The sequence below is a fragment of the Corvus kubaryi genome, unplaced genomic scaffold, assembly GCF_017639235.1.
Source record: "Corvus kubaryi isolate FWS band 111438036 unplaced genomic scaffold, C.kubaryi_AGA036_p1.0 37302, whole genome shotgun sequence".
Classification (NCBI taxonomy): Eukaryota; Metazoa; Chordata; class Aves; order Passeriformes; family Corvidae; genus Corvus; species Corvus kubaryi.
Window position 1 is genome coordinate 3,956,873 of NW_024581095.1, and position 18,883 is coordinate 3,975,755.

Here is an 18,883-nt window from a genome sequence, read left to right on the forward strand (position 1 = left end):
GGATACCAGTGTGAGCTATGTGCTGGAATCCAGTTAAGTTTCCATTTGTCTCTTTGAAAACTCTGCTGCTTTTAAAGCCATAATCAGACTTCTTGTTACTGGCCCAGGAAAACTATCCCGTAGCCTAAGTCAGACCAGTGAATGTTTGAGTACAAAACAAAGCCTTTTAAAAATCAGTAGTGTAAGATGTTGCTTATCTGGAGACTGCTGTTAGCAACAGGTAGTTTTATGTGCTTAATCACAAGCAAGTAAATCAAGCTTCACTTCTACTGACTTCTGGAAGTTACAGTCAACTTACGTTTATCATTTCCATTTGCTATTTAGACAAGCAATCTGCGAAATAATCACCAGGCCAATAAAATATTCAGTGTAGGGCTCACTTGATCACATGAATTGGATACTGCAACAGGTCAGATTTTATAGCAAGAGGCTGTTCTCTGATCTGGCTGAGGAGGTTGACTGCAGTTTTCTAGCTTCTGCAGATATGGTGGTGTGTTAGGATTCAGTCCTGAACTAAGTCCCTTAGCTGGCCAGGTTTTTTTCAGCACTGTGCTAAATAAGGTCTCCCTTAAGCTCCTCTAGGAGGAATAAAAGTGCGTCAGAAGTGTCATTATGATCTCAGCTTAGAGAAAAGGAGACTTTCACCTTTTCATAGTGTAAAATGAATGCATAGTAGATAAAATAAGTTCACAGGATTTATTCACATGAAATTATATGAGTTTCTTAATGCACCTTTTCTTTCTTTGCAGCTATTGGCTGACAAACAAGGTCCACATTAAACGACCCAGCACTGGTCTCCTCATGTATACACTTGCCACCAGATTTTGTGATGAAATTCACCTGTATGGATTTTGGCCATTCCCAAAGGATTTACATGGAAAACCAGTCAAGTATCATTATTATGATGATCTGAAGTATCGGTACTTTTCTAGTGCCAGTCCTCATAGGATGCCATTAGAGTTTAAAACATTGTATGTGTTACATAATAGAGGAGCACTTAAATTAACAACAGAGAAATGCGTACAGCAATAAAGCACATGTAAAGTACAATAAATACAGAATACCCATCTCATCATAAAGATGATGTGCAATGGCAGTGGGACCACAGTGGGGATTTGTTTCAATACCCACTAAGCCATTGGAAAAAGGTGTTATATTAGAAGTACATAACCAGCTATTATACCTGTAAAGTGCTATATAACTAAGCTATCTTGACTGCAAGGATTCAAGTAAGTGCCACTTTCACTAAGAACAAAGCTTGAATGTATACTCGGTAGTGTTTACAGGATGCAGTGACACATTCATCATGTATTAAAGAAGAAAAAGAACCTGCCAATTTGCCACTGTGATCAGACAACCTACAAAAGAATATCCAATGGATGGAATATTTACTTGAGCAAATAAATCAGGCTTTGGCAGAAAATTTCATGATAGATTTGAGTAGAGAAAGTGAAGTCTGTAAGATCAAACAAATCAGAAAATGCCTTCAGTCAGAGAACTGTTTCTGATCTTGTATTATAACCTCAGCTTTTGTTGCTGTTTTTCTTATTGCCGTTGGTTGGGTTTTGTTGCTTTTAAATTTTGGAGTCCTTACAAGATTTCAAGCATGTTATAAGTAAATGTTTTTATCTTATGGAATTGTCTTAAGAAAAAAAGATCCATAAGCGTGGGAGGGTGGAGGGGAACATCAAATATTTTATCAAGTGTTATCATGTTGTATCCTGCTGTCATACAATCTTTAACATCCCGATTGTTTTTCTAGCTCCTGTTGTCAGTACCCATTACATGAAACCACGCAGATATCATTTTGATCTGACTTAAAGAGAAGTTTTTCTCTCCTGTACAGATTTGAAGACATACAAGAGGGTGCCCTTCTTTTCGGTGCCAAAGATTACTCTTATAAACATTTTTTCCTTATCTTGGAGAAATTGTGTGGATTTCTATTTCTTTGCTGCTTAAGGGAACATGTTCTTTGTTATTTATATTTTTTAAGCATCTCAAAGCAAAGCCTCTTTACTGACTTTGCATATAGAATTCTTCAGAAAAATCTGCAGGAGTAAAGAAATTACTTCATATGTTCAAATATATATGTGTATATATATACAGTTTTATTCCTGGTAGAAAGGAAAAGTCTAAAGAAACTCAGGTGACACTGGAACTAAAGAAAAAAAAGACCTAGCCAATTAATGGAAAAAACTGCAGATCATACAATTCTTTGAAATTTCTAATGCTGTTAGGTGATCTCTTTATTTAATGTAACTCTTTTGTATCATCTAGATGTTCTGATGTGTAACTGACTGAAATATCACAGAGCTGCATTATCTCACAGTGGTTTTTTTGGATCAACAGTCTTGTTTATCCACAAAACCAAGAGTTCTTTCACTTCCTTCTTTCCAAAAAAAGAGAACAAGAAATTACAGGAGCATAGGAGAGAGTGGAGTATCAGTACAGCGTACATTAAGAAGCAAAACCTGTTATCCTATTATATGTTTTAGTGCTAAAAGAGCACATAAATGGGTAACATAATGGTTTCACATCTTTCCTTGGCTAGGGAGTAGGTATGCAGGTATAATGTATGGGTATTTTCTTGTTACGTTTTCAGATCTACATTAGATCCTGGTCTCCAAATATGATATTCAGTGTATCTACTGAATTTTGAATTAGTTTGTGCAATTTCATATGTATCACCACGCTCACAAACATTTACTAGCTGAAAATGCTCTTTATTACCCATTTTCTCCTCTTAAGTTCATGTATTTCGTCCTGCATGATTGGAGATCTGTGATTATGCAAATTTGGTAGCTAAATCACTGCCTTGCAGCCAAATATTACAGGAAGTAGAAAGTCAGTTCTGCTATATGTAAGACACAGTAACATCTTTCCTTATTCACCAGGCTCTCGTACCCAGGACAGTTTACTTTGGCCACATGCTAATGTGTGATAAGTGGTCCTAACATGAAACTCACTGAAACCAAGGCATCATGAGGAGCTAAACAGCTATGGAGACTGGAATGTATTTAATTTGTTGTTGATAAACCAGAGGGTGCTATTTGTTCACTATGTATGCCTTCATTTTAATACAAGGTTATTTCTTTGATGGAGAGTGAACATATTCCTGTTCTTGCTGTTAGGGTTTTGCTATGAAAAGCATATTTCACATACATTGACAAAGTTGCTATTGAAATAAAGAATTCACAGATTGCCAGTCTATCAGAAGCTCAGAGAAAAATCTGCTTAGCTTTCTCTTCTGGGAATGTCTTTTCTTCTCTCTAGTGTCAGGCCATTGACAAACAGGAAGCTCAAGTAGTCTAAAATATTAACTGACAAGTGATTTTGTTCCCCTCATGGAAGGTTTGAATATGCCAATCGATTATGTATCTGACAACAAAGTCCATGGGGACTCTCTAATTCCTTGGCAGTAAAAAAAAATATTTGTGTAAATGAATAAATGAAAAGAATATCATGTAAATAGAAAGATAGGTGACAGAATTTGCCTTTAAAAGTCAGCAGACAAATTAAATCTTGGCCTACGCCTGTTCTGCATGCTTCACATTTGATTTTCCACAAGTGAAGTTAACTTTAGTACCTAAGCCATGGAGTCCAGGTTTTTACCCTATCACTAAATTTCTCTGACTTGGTTTGGCACAAGACATGACAGTAGCACCTACTTCCAAGACAACAGTTTTCCCATACCTCCTCAAAACTGGGCCTTAACCTCATCTTCTGCAGGCTTTCCATCTTCAGTACTGCACATTTGGGCACTGTGAGCCATGGGCTCAGGGCTCTCTGCTGTTACCTGTATTCATCCTTCTCATAGCACTCTCCCCTCAAACCAGCACCTAGGTGTGCCTCCCTTCCAAAACCATGGGACTCTACACCAGGACATCTCTTCCTCACCTGCCTCACTTTGTCCTGAGCTGAGGTGTGATGTAGTGAGGAGTGGGTCTCAAACCATTCTCTGAGGCAAGTAGCAGTTGTGGTCTTTGTGCAGGTTTTCACAAGTACTAGGGGTCAATTTACACTATTGGTCTTGTATAAGACCTGCGTCCATGTGGAGCCCAAAGATTCTGAGGGGCTCCCTGGTGTTGGTTTGCTGTGCTACAAATTGTTTGTTTTGAGGTGGTTTGTGACCACCAGTTTCTGCTTGGTCTGAGGCAACCTGAGGTGAGACATGCCCAGGATTTTCCCTATTGTTTGCACTCTACAGCTGGGAAGCTGTAGCAGTGGACTCATTGCAGACACCCTTCTTACCTTTCCCTTATACCTCCTGGGGCTCTTGGAGCATTTCTGTTAAGGCACCCCAGGACCTAAATGAAAAAGGCAGATTACTTCCGCTATGTGATTTTTTCCCTAAAGGTGACCCAGGGCATAGCAGCAAAGGCTTAACTGCTGTACAGAGGCTTTGAGGTGGAACAGATTTCATTTCGTGGTCTTTCACTGGTCAGCAACCAACATCTTAAGCCTCTGTAGCTGCCTTAGGTGATTCCTGTTGTTTATCTACATTCACACATCTGCTGCCCACAGAGCACAAAGCAGATGATCGCTTTATATTATAATTACCACTTTTATAATCCAACACTATCAACAACTAATACAAAGTAGTAGGATAAAAAGAAAGATCCCTAACGTTGTAATGTTATCTGCCCTGGTGAGAAACAACTGAAATGCCAATCAGTTGTGTTCTGAGTGTTCCTCAAATTTATCCTCTCATCAGCTATTTCAATTGCCAGATGTGGTTCCTAAATGTACATTAAAAATAAGAACTGGAAATTAAATCAAGACAGCAGAACATGTGTATTTTTCCAAAGCTTACGGCAGCTTTGCATTAAACAACTTGATTTCATTCAGATAAATTGATTGTAAATTGCTTATTAAGATACATGTTAATGTTTCTGTGACAGTCTTTCATGTTTCATAAAAATAATAGATAAATGTTTGATTGTTACCTTTTCAGCTTTGGGACAGTTCTCTCCCACAGCTCTGAGCCACTCTCCAGATACAAGATGTACTGAACCTTTCAAATCTGAGACTGATGCATAATACTGTATCCTTCTTTTGTTAAACCATATAAGCAACATGTGCTTGAGATCAGTACTTTTTCTCTAATTGACTGCAATTTGAAGAAAAACAGGTGCGGGTTCGGTACCTATTTTAGTGGTTGATCTAGCAAAGTGCTAAGCACACTTTGCGGTGACTTTCCTGGGAGAGACATGTCCAGGATCTAGATGGGGATCCAGATTAGCATATTTCAGGATAGAACTCTGAAATTGCACATTATTTATTTTTGAGAGCACTGTTACTTTGTGTAGGGAAAAGCACAATTGTTATAAATGTAGATAAAGGAAGAGCGTTTACAAAGAGCTTCATTCCAGCACAGTATTATTGCTACTGAGTGTATACCATACAATTTCTGTGGTTTAAAGTATTGATACATATTCTCTCAGAATTGTCATGTTTGACACTGTTAGTATTATTTCAAGTACATCTATGGGGATTGTTTTTTATTTGTATAACTGAAAAATAAAAAATTTTCTTTCACATTTTCTGGTATATTCTGTTCCATATTCCTTTGTAACACTGTTATGGTAATTTTATCAGTCTTGTGCTAATTGTAAGGATCTGTGGAAGAAGAGCGTCTGCTCCTTTAAGGTATCTAATCAGGGACTTTCTCAACACAAAAGGGGATATTAAGAAAAGGAGGAAGCCATAAACAGGAACAGAGAGACACAAACTTGTCTGACCAATAATAAGGAAGGCAGAGATGAGAACCAAAACTGATGAGTCACAGAAAATGGTAAGGGTATATACAGTGTAGGATTTTTTATTCCAGTGTAATTTTCTGATCAAGGACTTTGTCAAATGGGATACTAAGGAAAAGGGGGAAGCAAAGTATGTGGACACCCAAACCAGACAGGTTAATCATAATGGAGACAAAGGAGAAGAAGCCAACCTCATTAGTCACACTGAACAGCTATCAAGAAACTGTGGGCAAATGGTACTTTGCAACTGATAAGGATGGAATCCTGAGGGTCCAGGATGCTGGAGGGGAGTTGGTGGGTCTTTGCAAATGGAGCAATGTGCAGGGGAGGAAGAGAAGTGGAATAGACAGAAAAGGGGATGGTTGCATGTAAACCATGGTGGGTCAGTATGCTAAGGCTGATTGCCCCAGTCTATCTTAACTCCTTTAAATCTTCTCTTACCTCCTTCTCTGTGTAATGCTGGAAGGACTCAGTGCCAGATGCTGGGGAACTGTCGTGAGAGGAGTGGGTGCCAGCTGCTGGAGTGCTGATGAGGGATGTGGATGACCCTGGCCTGTGGTGGCCAAGATGAAAGAGGGTGCACACGAGCATTAGCAGAGAAACTGTCCCATTTTCATTTTTTACTGTGTTTTGACATAGGACTGGATTAAACCAGAATATGATCTCTTTATAATTTTCAGGATGTTTTGCATGTCTTTTTGCTTGCAACCTAGCAAATGTTTTAAGATGAGACCAGAAAAATCCTCTAGAAAAGAGTATGCAAATCACACATAAATGAAAATTATTGAATGAGCATTTAATTTAGGGCCACTTGATCAGAGCTAGTGACAGCTCACCAGGAAGTGCTCAACGACCCTTCACATCTCTGTTGCTCACTTGCAGGTTGTCTACTTGTTCTGACAAAAGCTTTGAATTCCATGTTAGTCACAATTTTCAGGCCTCCATTCATATTGTTCCACACTGTGTGAGCAAGGCGCCATCAGAAATGAATTTTTTCTGCTTGGAGTGTGTAGTTAACATCTCAGAAAAGCATCTGTGATGAGCCAAATCAGTCATTCAAAGACAGCAGCCATAGCCCAGCTGAAGTGCTGCTGCTGAGGTCACCTTGTTAAAACATGGTTTTCATTTTAATCAGAAGAGACTATTTTGTTTAGTGCACATGGTGCATATAATGAACCACCTCTTGCAGACTGAATCTTGGAAGGTGACATATAGAGGTTGGTCTGGAAGTTTGCCTGTGGGGATTTGGGGATTTTTCCTGCTTGTGCCCTGCTTCTGTACTCCAAATTACAATAAAATTTCTGATTCTTCTCATAGCAACATAATACTTTGTGATTCTCAGGTACATGTATTTTACAGAGATACTGCTTTCATGCTTAGTAGATCACAGTGCTTAAAGCAGCAGTACCCAAATACCTACACAGTTTCACAGCAGAAAGTGTGGAGGGGAGATTAAGCTCTGCATCTGTCACAGTGAGACCCACTGACCTGCTTGCTGGTAGAAATGCATTTTTGGAAGTCATCTGATATCACAGCTTTGCCGTACTCTTAAGTGGAGCTGGTATAATGTTTGAGAAAGTAGCTGGTTGAAAGTGATGTCAAAAGGGGGAAAGGTTTTGGGTTTGAGGGAGGTTCTAAAAGTGAAGATGAAATCCAAGTCAAAAATAAGAAAATTTATGGCAGGAAAACATTTAATTTTCTTCAGAAGTTTTTTTATATGTCGTTAGATGTCATAAATCCTTCTCAGTTTTACTAATAAATCAAAAATTATTTGCTCCTTGTGCTCTTCTCTTCCTCATGCACATTTTCTCTCCACTCACCCTCATTCTTTTATGTCTCCATCTCTTCCTCTTTCTTTCATTCTTTTCTCATATAGTTCTGCTTCTCTCACTGTGTTTCTCACTCTCTCATAGCCTCTGTATCCAGCCATTTCTCCCTCATGCTTTGCCTCTCTCCCCACCCCCAGACCCACTTCCTTCTCTCTCTAGTTCACCTAAAAGTAAAGAAATGGAAAATTCACCTAGTTAAGTTGATTTTTTTACCCTTAGGAAAATGGTACTTACAAAGTACACAGTTTGGATTTAGATTGCGTTTTTGTCAGAACAAGTACATCTTTGCAGTAAGTAATTGTAAACAAGACAGTATTTAGATAATAGTGTGAGCTGTAAGAAACAAAACTCCATATTCTAAAAATGTCATCTCTTTGTCTGGCTACAATTCTTATCCAGATAATGGCATGAATTGAAAAAAAATATTCTGCCAATATTTAGAGAAAATTATTTTCATGTGGATGAGCTTTTTGTTCAACTGATGATATGGTTAAAGAAGCTATAACTGACTCTTGTTTAGTTAGATATGTAGGTGATGTGATGCAAGAAGAGTCTGTGATTATGTATCTATTTTTATTATTTCATATTTGTGTTAAATTCTTGTTATTATTTCCCTTAAAAATCTATCTCCTTAACTTTACTATTCTTTCTGTGTTAACCTATTTCAATTTTTGTATCTCTGTTTTTTCTTTAGATAAAACTTCCTGGCAAGGAGTTGTGGTTTAGAGGGGAAAATGAGTGTTCAGGGGTTTTTTCTTTACTAAAGAGTATATAAAAAGTTTGAATCGTTCTTCAATCCAATTTTACTCAACAGCGACAACAATAAAGAAGTAATAGTAACATGCGTAAGTCTTGAACAGCAGTTTCTAGCAGATGATGATATTTTAAAACACCTTTTGTGTCTGAAATATCAAGAAATCATAATTCTCTTTTGTTTGTTTATAACTAGTTTAACTTTGCAACCAAGTATGTTGCTTTCTCACCTGAGTATTCACATGAAGTTCCTCTGTTGGAGCACCAGATGTAATCTTGATGTTTGCTCCTACCTCTTCACTTTAGCTGATTTTCACACATTTGTTTTGAGATCATTTAACTTCCACTGAGGAATTGTAATGAATATTAGGATCCAAGAAACAAGGTGAAGTATGAGTAAAGGGAACAAGCTATTTGAGAAGAAAAGAGATCCTACATCTCACTGCTAGGAAATCCAAAGGAAAAGTGGCTATTTGGCATCAGTGACAAATGTGTGCTGCTGTCTAAGACTGAACATGTTTCATTATAATGTCAGAAGAAATTGAGTTTCTAAGAGGCCAAGGATGGTAAAAACCACAGCAGCGGTCATGTCACACAACAGCAACAAAATGAAGAAGCTTTTCCCTTCCCTTCAGACTTAGTGTGGATTTTGTGTGCATAAGCCAAAACAGATGGAAGGGGAAAGGACTTTTCTTCAAATGAGTGACAACATTGCAAACTGTGCATGTGAGAAAGGAAATATGTTCACTCTCACAGGGCTAAAAACCTTTCTAAACTACCTCTTAAGTCTCAAAAGCCTTTTAACACATCTGCAACAAAACAGAAAGAGTTCATTATCACCTTGGCCTCACTTTGCATCAAAAGAAAAATTTAAAAATCTGCAGAAACCTTTAACGAATTACAAATAACCCTTACTTCTTCACAAGCTGTTGCATTTTATTCACACATGGATAGACAGCAAATATGTTCAAAAGCAGACAGTACAAACGAAAACTTAAAACTGTTGGAGTGAGAGCTCCTTTGGACCCAGGCCCAGAGGGAAGCCAAAGCACAGGGATTGAATTAAAACCTTTGGATAAGCTGAGATACATGAAGCCACACCAAAGTGAAATAGAAATACAGATTTTTAACTTTTAGTAGAAATATATGCTAAGTGCTTTAAGCATTGAAAAGCTGCAGCAAAGAGTCCTTAAACACAGTTCTTGCTGCAGCAGTGTTACCTTTTCACAGAATTTCTTTACTTTAGACAAAATATAGATGGAACTATACTGTTCACATTTTTTAGATAGAGTGTTCACATAAACAATAAGAGTTGATAGAAACTGTGTACACAAATCTGTGTAATACCTATGTAGCACTTGTGTAAGACTTACAACTGTTAGAATTACACCAGGAGAGGTTAAGAAAAGGAAAACTAGAATCGTGTGTCAATTTATTGGTCAATTAACAATCCACACTTCTGCAAGTTTAGAGAAGAAGAAGCAGCTGCTTTCTACTTGTGTTTGCCTGCTGCTGCTGCTGTTACTGCTTGGCCTTATCATGTAACCCCTTCGAACTCTACCTTTAGAAAACTGAGACCATGAAATAAAGAACTTTAGCAGGACAGCAGCCTCCTCTGCTCTTTCACCCTCATCCAACAAGGGAGGATAGCCCATCAAAAGCTCAACATAAAACCAGTAGCATTTACTTTTCACTCCAAAAATCCTTCTGTTTTCAATGACCAGGTGTCTCGGTTTTGAAAGACAGGTGTCTGCTAAGGAAGGCAGAGGCCCCCCTTGAAGTGGCAGATATAACCCCTTTTCCCTCCAAGTTATTATATTTTGAAATCAAGAGCCTTTAGGCGAAGATGTGGGAAATAGGAATAACAGTTCTTTACTATATATATATATATATATATGTATATAACCAGTCAAACAAAACAACAACAACTCTGGCAGTAACAGCAAACAATCACAAACCCAGTGCCAGCCTTCTCGGCTGTCGGGCCCTTTCCCCTCGGGTGCAGTTCCGCTCGCAGCCGGCAGGGGCGCTGGCGGCTCCCGGTGAGCAGGGCAGGTGCGATGGTTCCCCCGCGGCTGCAGGGGGCGCTCCGGAGCGAGCTCAGGGAGCACGCGGCACCGGTGCCCCGGGATCCCGGGAGGGATGGAACAAAGGCTTCACAAACCCCTGGGCAGCTGATCCCGGGCTCTCAGGAACAGCAGGCTGGAACAGCAGGCTGAAACGGCAGGGACGGACGCAAATCCCGGGTGGCAGACGAGATGTATCCAGATGGGAGAACCCCACGGAGGCCCAGGCAGGCAGGGCGAGCAGGGCTACAGCGTAGCGAAAGCTCGAAGCAGCAGCGGGGCAGGGCAGCCACAGCCCGGTCTCCAGCAGGGCAGGGAAAGCGGCTTTTGGGGGTCCCGGCGTTGTTTCCAGCAGGAAGAAAGAACGGCCAAAAAGAAAGAAGCAGCAGCTCCTTTCTCTGCAGCTTCTCTCTCCGGACGCTCAGAGCGAACTGCCCCCACACCCAGGTGTAAACAAAAGAGTAGCCAGGTCCGCCCCACTCCCCTTTTGTCTTTCTTAAGTACAGCTATGTGTCCCCTAGCAACATGCATATGGGAGAAAATTCCTTTAACAGGAAAAAAAAACAGACTAAACTAAAACCCCAACACCAGGTATCATTGTTACACTTTGTCAGCTCAGCTTTCAGTTGTACATGCCTGAATTTAGGACTGTAACAAATACTTGTACAGGGACCTGTAACCAAAGATGTTAACTTTAAGACTGTTCAATTTCTCCAAATTTACAGACCCTCAAAATCTAGAAATAAAACAATTTAAAATATGGAATGTGATAAGGAGAAATGGCTTTCTAGACTGGAATGATGATATTCTACAGTCCCCTGGCATGGTTGCCTCAGAGTTTTAGCTTTGGTTATGGATGGAATGGATAGCTCCCAAATGAGTTAAGCTGGAATAGGATAAAATCTAACTTGACAGGTCTCTGGAGCATTGATATCCCAAGGAAAAGGGGGAAGTTCTGGGGAACTGGAAGATGACCACTCTCTGTAAGTGCAGACTTTTATTTCACTATGCTTACAATGGCAAATAATGATGGGACTAAGTAGGGTCTGTGTGCTTTGATGGCCTACTGTTTCTTAATTCTTTTTATCCGTGACCCTTGACTATGTTTATGAGGTCTGCTTTTTCTCCTGCCCATCTACCAGGGACTCACAGGGTTCCCTGACAGCACATACAAATAGGACAGCAAAGAATATATTTAATGTTCTTTAACCTCAGGAAGATGACATACTAGGAAACTGTTGACTTCCTGCTGATGCTAGTCTGTTGCAGATCAAGTTCTCTACACCACAGAAGATTTTTTCAATATTTTTCTACTTTTACCCCAGAGGTTCTACATTTTGCTTATTCCCAACTGACATGAAATTAGTTTATTGCTTTACTGACTGTGAATGTGCACTTGCACATGTGTTTCATAGGTTTAGAATATACACATATAAATAGAAACCTATATGTAACACTAGTCTTTTGAAGAGAAATGTGTATATATTAAATATATATACATAAATCCTAGTGACATGCATATAATATTCCCCAAAGGATTTTTAATTACTTATAAATCAGTGACAATTTTTTACTTTGTCTTATATGTTGACATGTTCTCAGATAATTAATCACATTATTTTTTTCCCTCTAAGCTTTACCTTCCTTTCATCATCAAGGGTATAGAATCCCCTTATGTGTAGACTGAGATGAAAAAGGAAGTCTTTTATGATACTGGCTGTTAGTAGATACTTCATTAGGGGTGTGCTGTCTACAGCTCCATTAATCATTACTAAGGCAATTATTTTAACTTCAGCGCGCGTATCCCTTGTTAGCTAAGAAGGCCACTTCTGTCTGCATTTTTATTCAAAACAGAGCAGTCCTTCAGCCTGGGTATATTCCCAGACCTCTGTGAGATTTGCTGGAAAAAGGGCTGATTTACCCCAGCTGAGGTTAAAATCTCCATGTGTACTTTCCTGCAAACAGACTTCATCTCATTTCGCTTCTATGCTGTTTGATTCTCCTCCAAGAGAAGAAAAAATGAAAGGGAGAAGTCGACAGATTCAGATCAGACTGCAAATGAATTTCCACATGATCTATAGGAGAAATGAAAGTCTTGCTCCTTTCACTTCCTGCACCAGTGCTTATCTGAATGATGTGGAAGAAGAGAGGTTTCATATGATGCAAGAATTTGCATTTGGAAATTCCATCTGATATTGAAAACACATCTTATCTGAGAGTGAGATTACTTATTTTTGGCTTGAGTTTATGGAAGTTAGTCTTATTTAACTTGGGTTCATATCAGCACATGCAAAGATGCCCGAAAATTTGCTTGTTCCATAGGATTGATCTTAGGTCTAAATTTAAAACCAATTTTAAGACATTGGGCTAATTGAGAATTCTTCAGCATATTTGAAAATAGTAATTCCATAGTATTTGTTGTTGCTTGATTTTACTTCCTAAATATAGAAGGGAAAAATGAAGCATGGATGGCCTTACTTTGAAAAGAAGATGAAATGTTATTTTAAAACAGTGTATCTTTCAGGATAAAAGCTTAATCAGATCAGTAGCTGAAGGTCCAGCACAAAAAACTCTTTCTTCATAAATAAAAAGATATATTTTATGCTGACTAATAAGAATAAAGAAAAATTCCTACAGTTTATGATCTAGTCTTGAATCCTGGCAGATGTAGAATACACATTTTACACTGAGAAATATTGATTAAAACTATGAAATTAAACTGTTATTTGTACAAAAAATGTATAGAACAACTACAGAAATTAGTTAAATAAAAAACTTCTAAAAATATCCCCTATTTTTATTTTCACATACTCAGTTTTGCAAAATCAAATCTAACTATTCTAAAGAAATGGATATTTGGATATTACTTTGCAAGCTGTGTTACAATAACAATACTGACATAGAAAGCTGGGCTTTCTCTGTGTAAAATTAAATCAGCAAACTGTTTCTTAATTTATTGTTTAACTGATACAAAAGGAATATAAATTCATGAGTGAGAGATATATTCCCAAGAATTAGTTTTATTTGATCAAATAAAGAAAATTACTTCTGCCTCCTCAAAATAAAGAAGAAATGTTATGATTACTTTTAAATTTGTTTGGGTAATGGAAATGTAAAGAAACTAAAGAAAGTTAATTGTGTGTGTGTGTGGAGAAAATATTAGTTGTTTGTTCAGTGAAAAAATAAAAACAAGGGAAATTAAGCAGGTTCAGCATCACAAAGAGGAATGGGATAATGACTTTAATGCTGTGCCTGTGAGGACATGTCCCTTCCAGATGTTGCTCATAACATCACTGAAGTAATTTTTACTGATAGAAACAAGAGATAATCAGAATAAACAGTAGAAATAAGTGATCATTGGGCTATGCATATCTGATTTAAGATCCAGAGCAAACAACTTAATGTATCTTTTGTTTTAAAGAATTCTCTGGAAGTATCCAAGGGGGAAAAAAGACAAGCTGTTAAATTAGGTATTCATAAATACCAAAAATATGTGTCTTCCTTCAGCATCCACATCATAATGGAAGCCTTTACTGTACTGAGAGTCTAAAAAGGACTCATTGTACCAAGCCCAAAGCCAAAGGATAACCACAGGTGAAGATACTAACTAAAAGTGATGCTATGTGGTATGCGAAAGAACAGCTTTTGATCCCTACTAATTGTAGAGGCAGGGAGCTTTTGATCGCCCCTTGTTGCCTTGGGGTAGAGTATTTCAGACTCATGGTGTGTGTTTTGTTCTGCTTTGAACATCACACTAGCTCTGACAAAGACTAATGCAGCCATAATCTATGCTTGCTTGTAAAATTAGTTTACTACATAAAGTTACAGTGATTTTGGAAAGGAATATTTAGGCAGGATAAGAGTTAGTTGTACCTGTTGCTTAGAAAACAATAGCCTAAAATTATGCATTTGCAGACTCATGTTGATGTCAAGCTCTGTCCTTCTGTTTCAGAGGGGTCGTACTAACTCAGATAACATCATACCTGTGATATTCCATTATTTGAATGAGTTGACTCTTTCCAATTTGTTATTCATATATTGACATATTTATTTGATTTCAAGATTAAAAGACAGCATTTTTAAATTTTAGTTATATTGGTTAATTCACCAGGATTTCAAGCTGTATGCATGGAAATAGATACTTGATTTTCAGTAGAACAACAACAAGAATACATATCTATTTTTATTTACTATATATAACAAAGGCTATAATAAAGATTTACAACTATTGGGTGATTTGTTAATTTCTAAGACTGTTGATCTGGATTCCAAAGTTACATTGTTGTCATTCTCAATTTACTGCAATTCTCCAATATTTTAGCTCCCTTTGTCTTTTTAATTTGGAACAAGCTACTTATAAAGTGTGCTTTGTGCTTTTATATGAGATTTTAAGTAGCTTCTAGATGAATTTGTTTGTCAGCTAAAAGCTTATGAAAAGTTGAAGGTTTGAAAGTTACCTATCATGTCCTGTATGTACTGTTGACAGTTCAGATAACTGTGGAATTAAACTCAGTCTTTAGTTCTGAAACTAAACTTTTTCTTATTTTTATCTTAAACATACTCATTCATAGCCATTTGAGACATGGAAGTTTATAGATTTTAAAATAAAGTGAATTTCCTGAGAAAAAACCTGAACTTCCAGTAAATGTGGGTTTAGTTTATACTGTTGTCAGTAGAACAAGTTTAAGATCCAGGATGATAAATTTAGATAAATAAAAAGATGTTGCTTATTTTTAATGTCTTCATTATCCAAATGAAGGTTTCTGAGTTGAAACTTGAAGGATCTCAAAGTTTAAGTCTGTGTTTAAAAGAGGTGATGTGTAGCTGAAATTCCTTCTGAATCCCTCAGTATAGTGTTTCCTATTTGGCAGTCTGGCCCCTTCAGGGGACCTTCTACCAACTTGAAATTCTTTAATTAGAGAATTTAGATCATCTGCAACTAGGCCATTCTTGTCATGAGTGTTAGGAACAACAGAAGGACAGTTGCTGAGGAAAGTGATTGGTCTGAGTATTACTGATATTTGTGGTACTCTCCAAATCAGTATGATATAATAACTGCATCTACTTAAAATTTTACCAGATGTGTGCTTGGAAGTGCAAAAGTAATGTCTTTGTGGCATCATATTGAGGTCAATGTAATAGGAATAGTGAGGAAAGAAGCACCAGATGCAGAATATCCCCAATAAAAAAAAATTACCTTCTTGGTTAATATTTATATTACCATAAAACTCAGTTTTTAAATGTCTTTTTTTTTTGTAGCCTACAGAGTTTGCAAAATCCACAGTAAGCATTCCTATATATGAACAGCTTTATGCTGCCTAAAATTAAATAGCAGTAGGCAGTAATAATAAGTGCTATGAGCATTTTGTTCTTCCTTTTGTATTTATCTTTAGGGTTTTAATAATGAACAAATTAAGCAAAATGATAAAAGCTCCTGAAATGTACTTCAGAGTTTGGTCTGCAACCCATAAGGGGACAGTAAGACATTTTTCTTCATGAAAGGAATGGCAGTAGCATCTTAAAATGAAAAAAAGTATCAGTCTTTCTTATGCCTGAAAACTGCTGAATCTGGAAGGGCCAGTCTCTTTGAAGTATTAGAACAAAGTTCAACAAAGCCAAGCTATCGATTATAGGAAATGCCATTTACTCAGACTTGCATTTCTGTTTTAAATTTGCATACCTTGATTTGACTGATGACATTTAGTAAGCTTTATTGCCGCTGCATATGTATTACATCAGGGATAAAATTACACTACATGGATTAAACCAATAACACCCTTTATGAAACAGCAATCTGTTAGATGAGCTCAAGTATTGTAATTTCCTCTTGCTATGTGTACTATTTTAGGGTCTATTTCTTGGTTTCTTATGCTGCAGAGTGAGCTGTTCTGATCTCTTGCACGTAGACTGTACAGAACAACTTGCCTCTTCTGGAAACGCAGAGGGAATTTATTGAAGGCACTAGAAATTGTTGCTTTGGTTTTGCATTATTCTTGCAAAATACAGAGTTCAATCCATAAAATGCTGTTTATCAAAAGGTAAGTGGTTGAAAGGAGCAACTAGTTAACCATCTTTTCTCTGCAAAGAAAAGGCACCTACTTACGCAAGGTGGTGAATGGAAGAGGTGGATTACAGAAACAGCATTTGCTGTCTAAGACATAGAGTAACTCAGACCACCAATACAGTCCTCTCTCCCCCATTTTAGAGGAAAATATATATTTGGCTTATCCTCTATAATTTATTAGACTTGTCGTATATTCTAAATTCTTTTATCTTACTTTGAACCTTTGAATAAACAGCATGTAAATGTTTGTAATACAGTGTGTTTCCTAGTACATTTTTCCCAGCAAAGTGTTTACACTTAACTGACCCTTTTCCATTACCTTATTCCTCTATTTTCCCACTCTTGTTTCTCTTAAATCATTCAAATCCATCCCCTTTCCTTTCCTGTGGTTCCTGCACTGTATATCCCATAGGTAGACTTGTCTCAAAATGCTGTTCTGCATGCTGTAATATGTCCTGTTTCCCTTTGGCAGTGACCATGCAGTCTGAAAGGTGCTCTGGAATTGGTTTATCTTGAAGGGTTTCATGCCTGGACAATAAAGAATTTAATGCCTGGACAAAGCAACTGGGTCTCTCCTGAGGCAGCTCTGGGAGGGACCAAAACCAGGGGCCCTTTTGTGTCCTTGTCTTGGGTTCCCATTTGTATTTGTGCCCCAGGACTCTTCTGAACTCAGGAAGACAATGTGTTAATGAGTCCTGTGATGGGCCTAGAAATGGCAAGGCAGTGTGTTCTTGGCCTTCCACACCTGCTTTGTTTCTCTGTGCTGCTCTGTTTGTGCAGGTGAGTTTTTATCACATAACTTAACATTCCTACAATTAAAGGTGCAGCTGGACAGAACCACACTGTCCTCTCCTTAAAAGGCATATGAAGACATCTGTTTCACCTCCTGGGACAGATCTGCTCACAAAGAAGACAATGCTGCTGCCAGGTACCTTCTAAGGGCTCCTGTAGGTCTGTGTGGCTCCAGTGTGCTGAGTCCTACAGACCCACTCCCCAGGAAGGAAACTGAGCATAAAAGATGCTGCAGGTTTCAAAGTAACTGTACTCAGCTAGAGAAAAGCGTATCACTTGTCTATACTGCAGGCTCCCTCAGGCTCCATTTTCACTTCACCATTCCAGAGTAGGCATTGCTGACCAACTGTGTCTTGACAACAAAATCATAAAATTGGGAAGATTTCATGGCACCATAAGTCAGACAAAGATAACAGAACACCAGGCTGGGAAGCCATATTCTTCTAGAATGAAGTCTGCAGTCTCTACACTCCTCACTAAGTCTGCCTCCCTCTTTCCTTCTTCTTGTGGATGACTCAGCAAGTGGAATATCAAACACCAGGAAAGAAAGGAGTTGAGAAGTCCACGTACATTGATATGTATCTATACCTCTCTATCTACAGTAATATATGTATATATGGCAAATAGATTTTTCAGCTCAGAGAAAAACCAAGAACTGTGAAGGACTGAAAGTACAGATGGCGCTTCTGGTATCAAAATAGAAAATGCTTCATACACAATGAAACTCTGGAAGAAACTAAAAGACATTTCTCAGAAGCAGATCCAGATCATGTTGTGATTGTTAATTAGTTCTGATTTCTGTATTCTATGTATTATTATTATTTTTATATGATAATAGCAAAAAAGTGGAAGTGAGCAGAAGATTCAAAACAGAAAAAGAAGTACCATTTTGGAAACAATGACAGTTTGAACATTAGCAAAATGCTTCATCTTGTTATTTGAGTTACAGTTTTTACTGAAGAGCCATCATTATTGTTGCTGTTTGCATTTCTCAATGCACAAAAAAGGGCCTTGCAGACACCTCTATTCATCACAAAAAGAATCCATTTAAATGAAAAAGTTAGCATATGTGTCCCTTAACTTTGACCATTTGTTTCCTTTGAGCTAAAGAAATCAAAATGAAGATAATAACATAAAGGATTCATTCCTGGTAGTTCTGGTGGTTATTTCAATTACATTAAAATTCATTTTCCAGATAAATGGGTCTTACAAGCTTTCATCTAAGATAAAGGTAGTAAAAAAATAGATTTAATGAGCCCAAGTAATCACAATTCTTTTTAAGGGCCTTTTCAAATAAACTTCATTTTGCTGTTGGTCCTCTGATTTTAAAGCTGCATGTTTCTGACTGCAGTGATACAGTTTAGTGGTAACCAAAGAAGACTAAACTAGTCTTAGGTCATATTTATACTATTTGCATATAGGAAAAACCATGAAGATTAGAAGTACTCCTTGGATAAATTGTTTTATATCTTATTCTGACCATACTGGAGAAAAAACTGTTTAAATGTTATAGTTGTCACTGCTGTCACAGTAGCCAAGAACCTAAAATCTGTAGACACAAAATGGACTGTCTTGGATGCCAGTGTATTTGGTTGAATTTTGTATCTGACTTTTTTTTTG

At 37.6% G+C, this 18,883-nt stretch overlaps 1 protein-coding gene and 1 long non-coding RNA gene across 4 annotated transcripts in view; both read left to right on the top strand.

The window, feature by feature from the left end:
- ST8SIA4 (ST8 alpha-N-acetyl-neuraminide alpha-2,8-sialyltransferase 4) overlaps nucleotides 1-18,883 on the top strand; it is an 88,307-nt gene that overhangs the window by 52,937 nt on the left and 16,487 nt on the right. The window contains exon 6 of one of the 3 annotated variants that reach the window (XM_042028114.1): nucleotides 750-835. The exons of 1 other annotated variant lie outside the window; for it this stretch is intronic. Coding sequence is in view for 1 of the 2 variants with exons in the window: in XM_042028112.1 (XP_041884046.1) it covers nucleotides 750-1,032 (283 nt within the window). In the remaining variant the exon portion in view is untranslated. Of the gene's footprint in view, nucleotides 1-749; nucleotides 4,876-18,883 lie in introns of those variants that run through there. One more of the 3 variants, XM_042028112.1, reaches the window with a different exon arrangement.
- Nucleotides 9,619-18,179, top strand: LOC121664659. The gene is made up of 2 exons (XR_006016078.1): nucleotides 9,619-10,065; nucleotides 10,999-18,179. It is a non-coding gene; the product is annotated as an uncharacterized LOC121664659 (long non-coding RNA).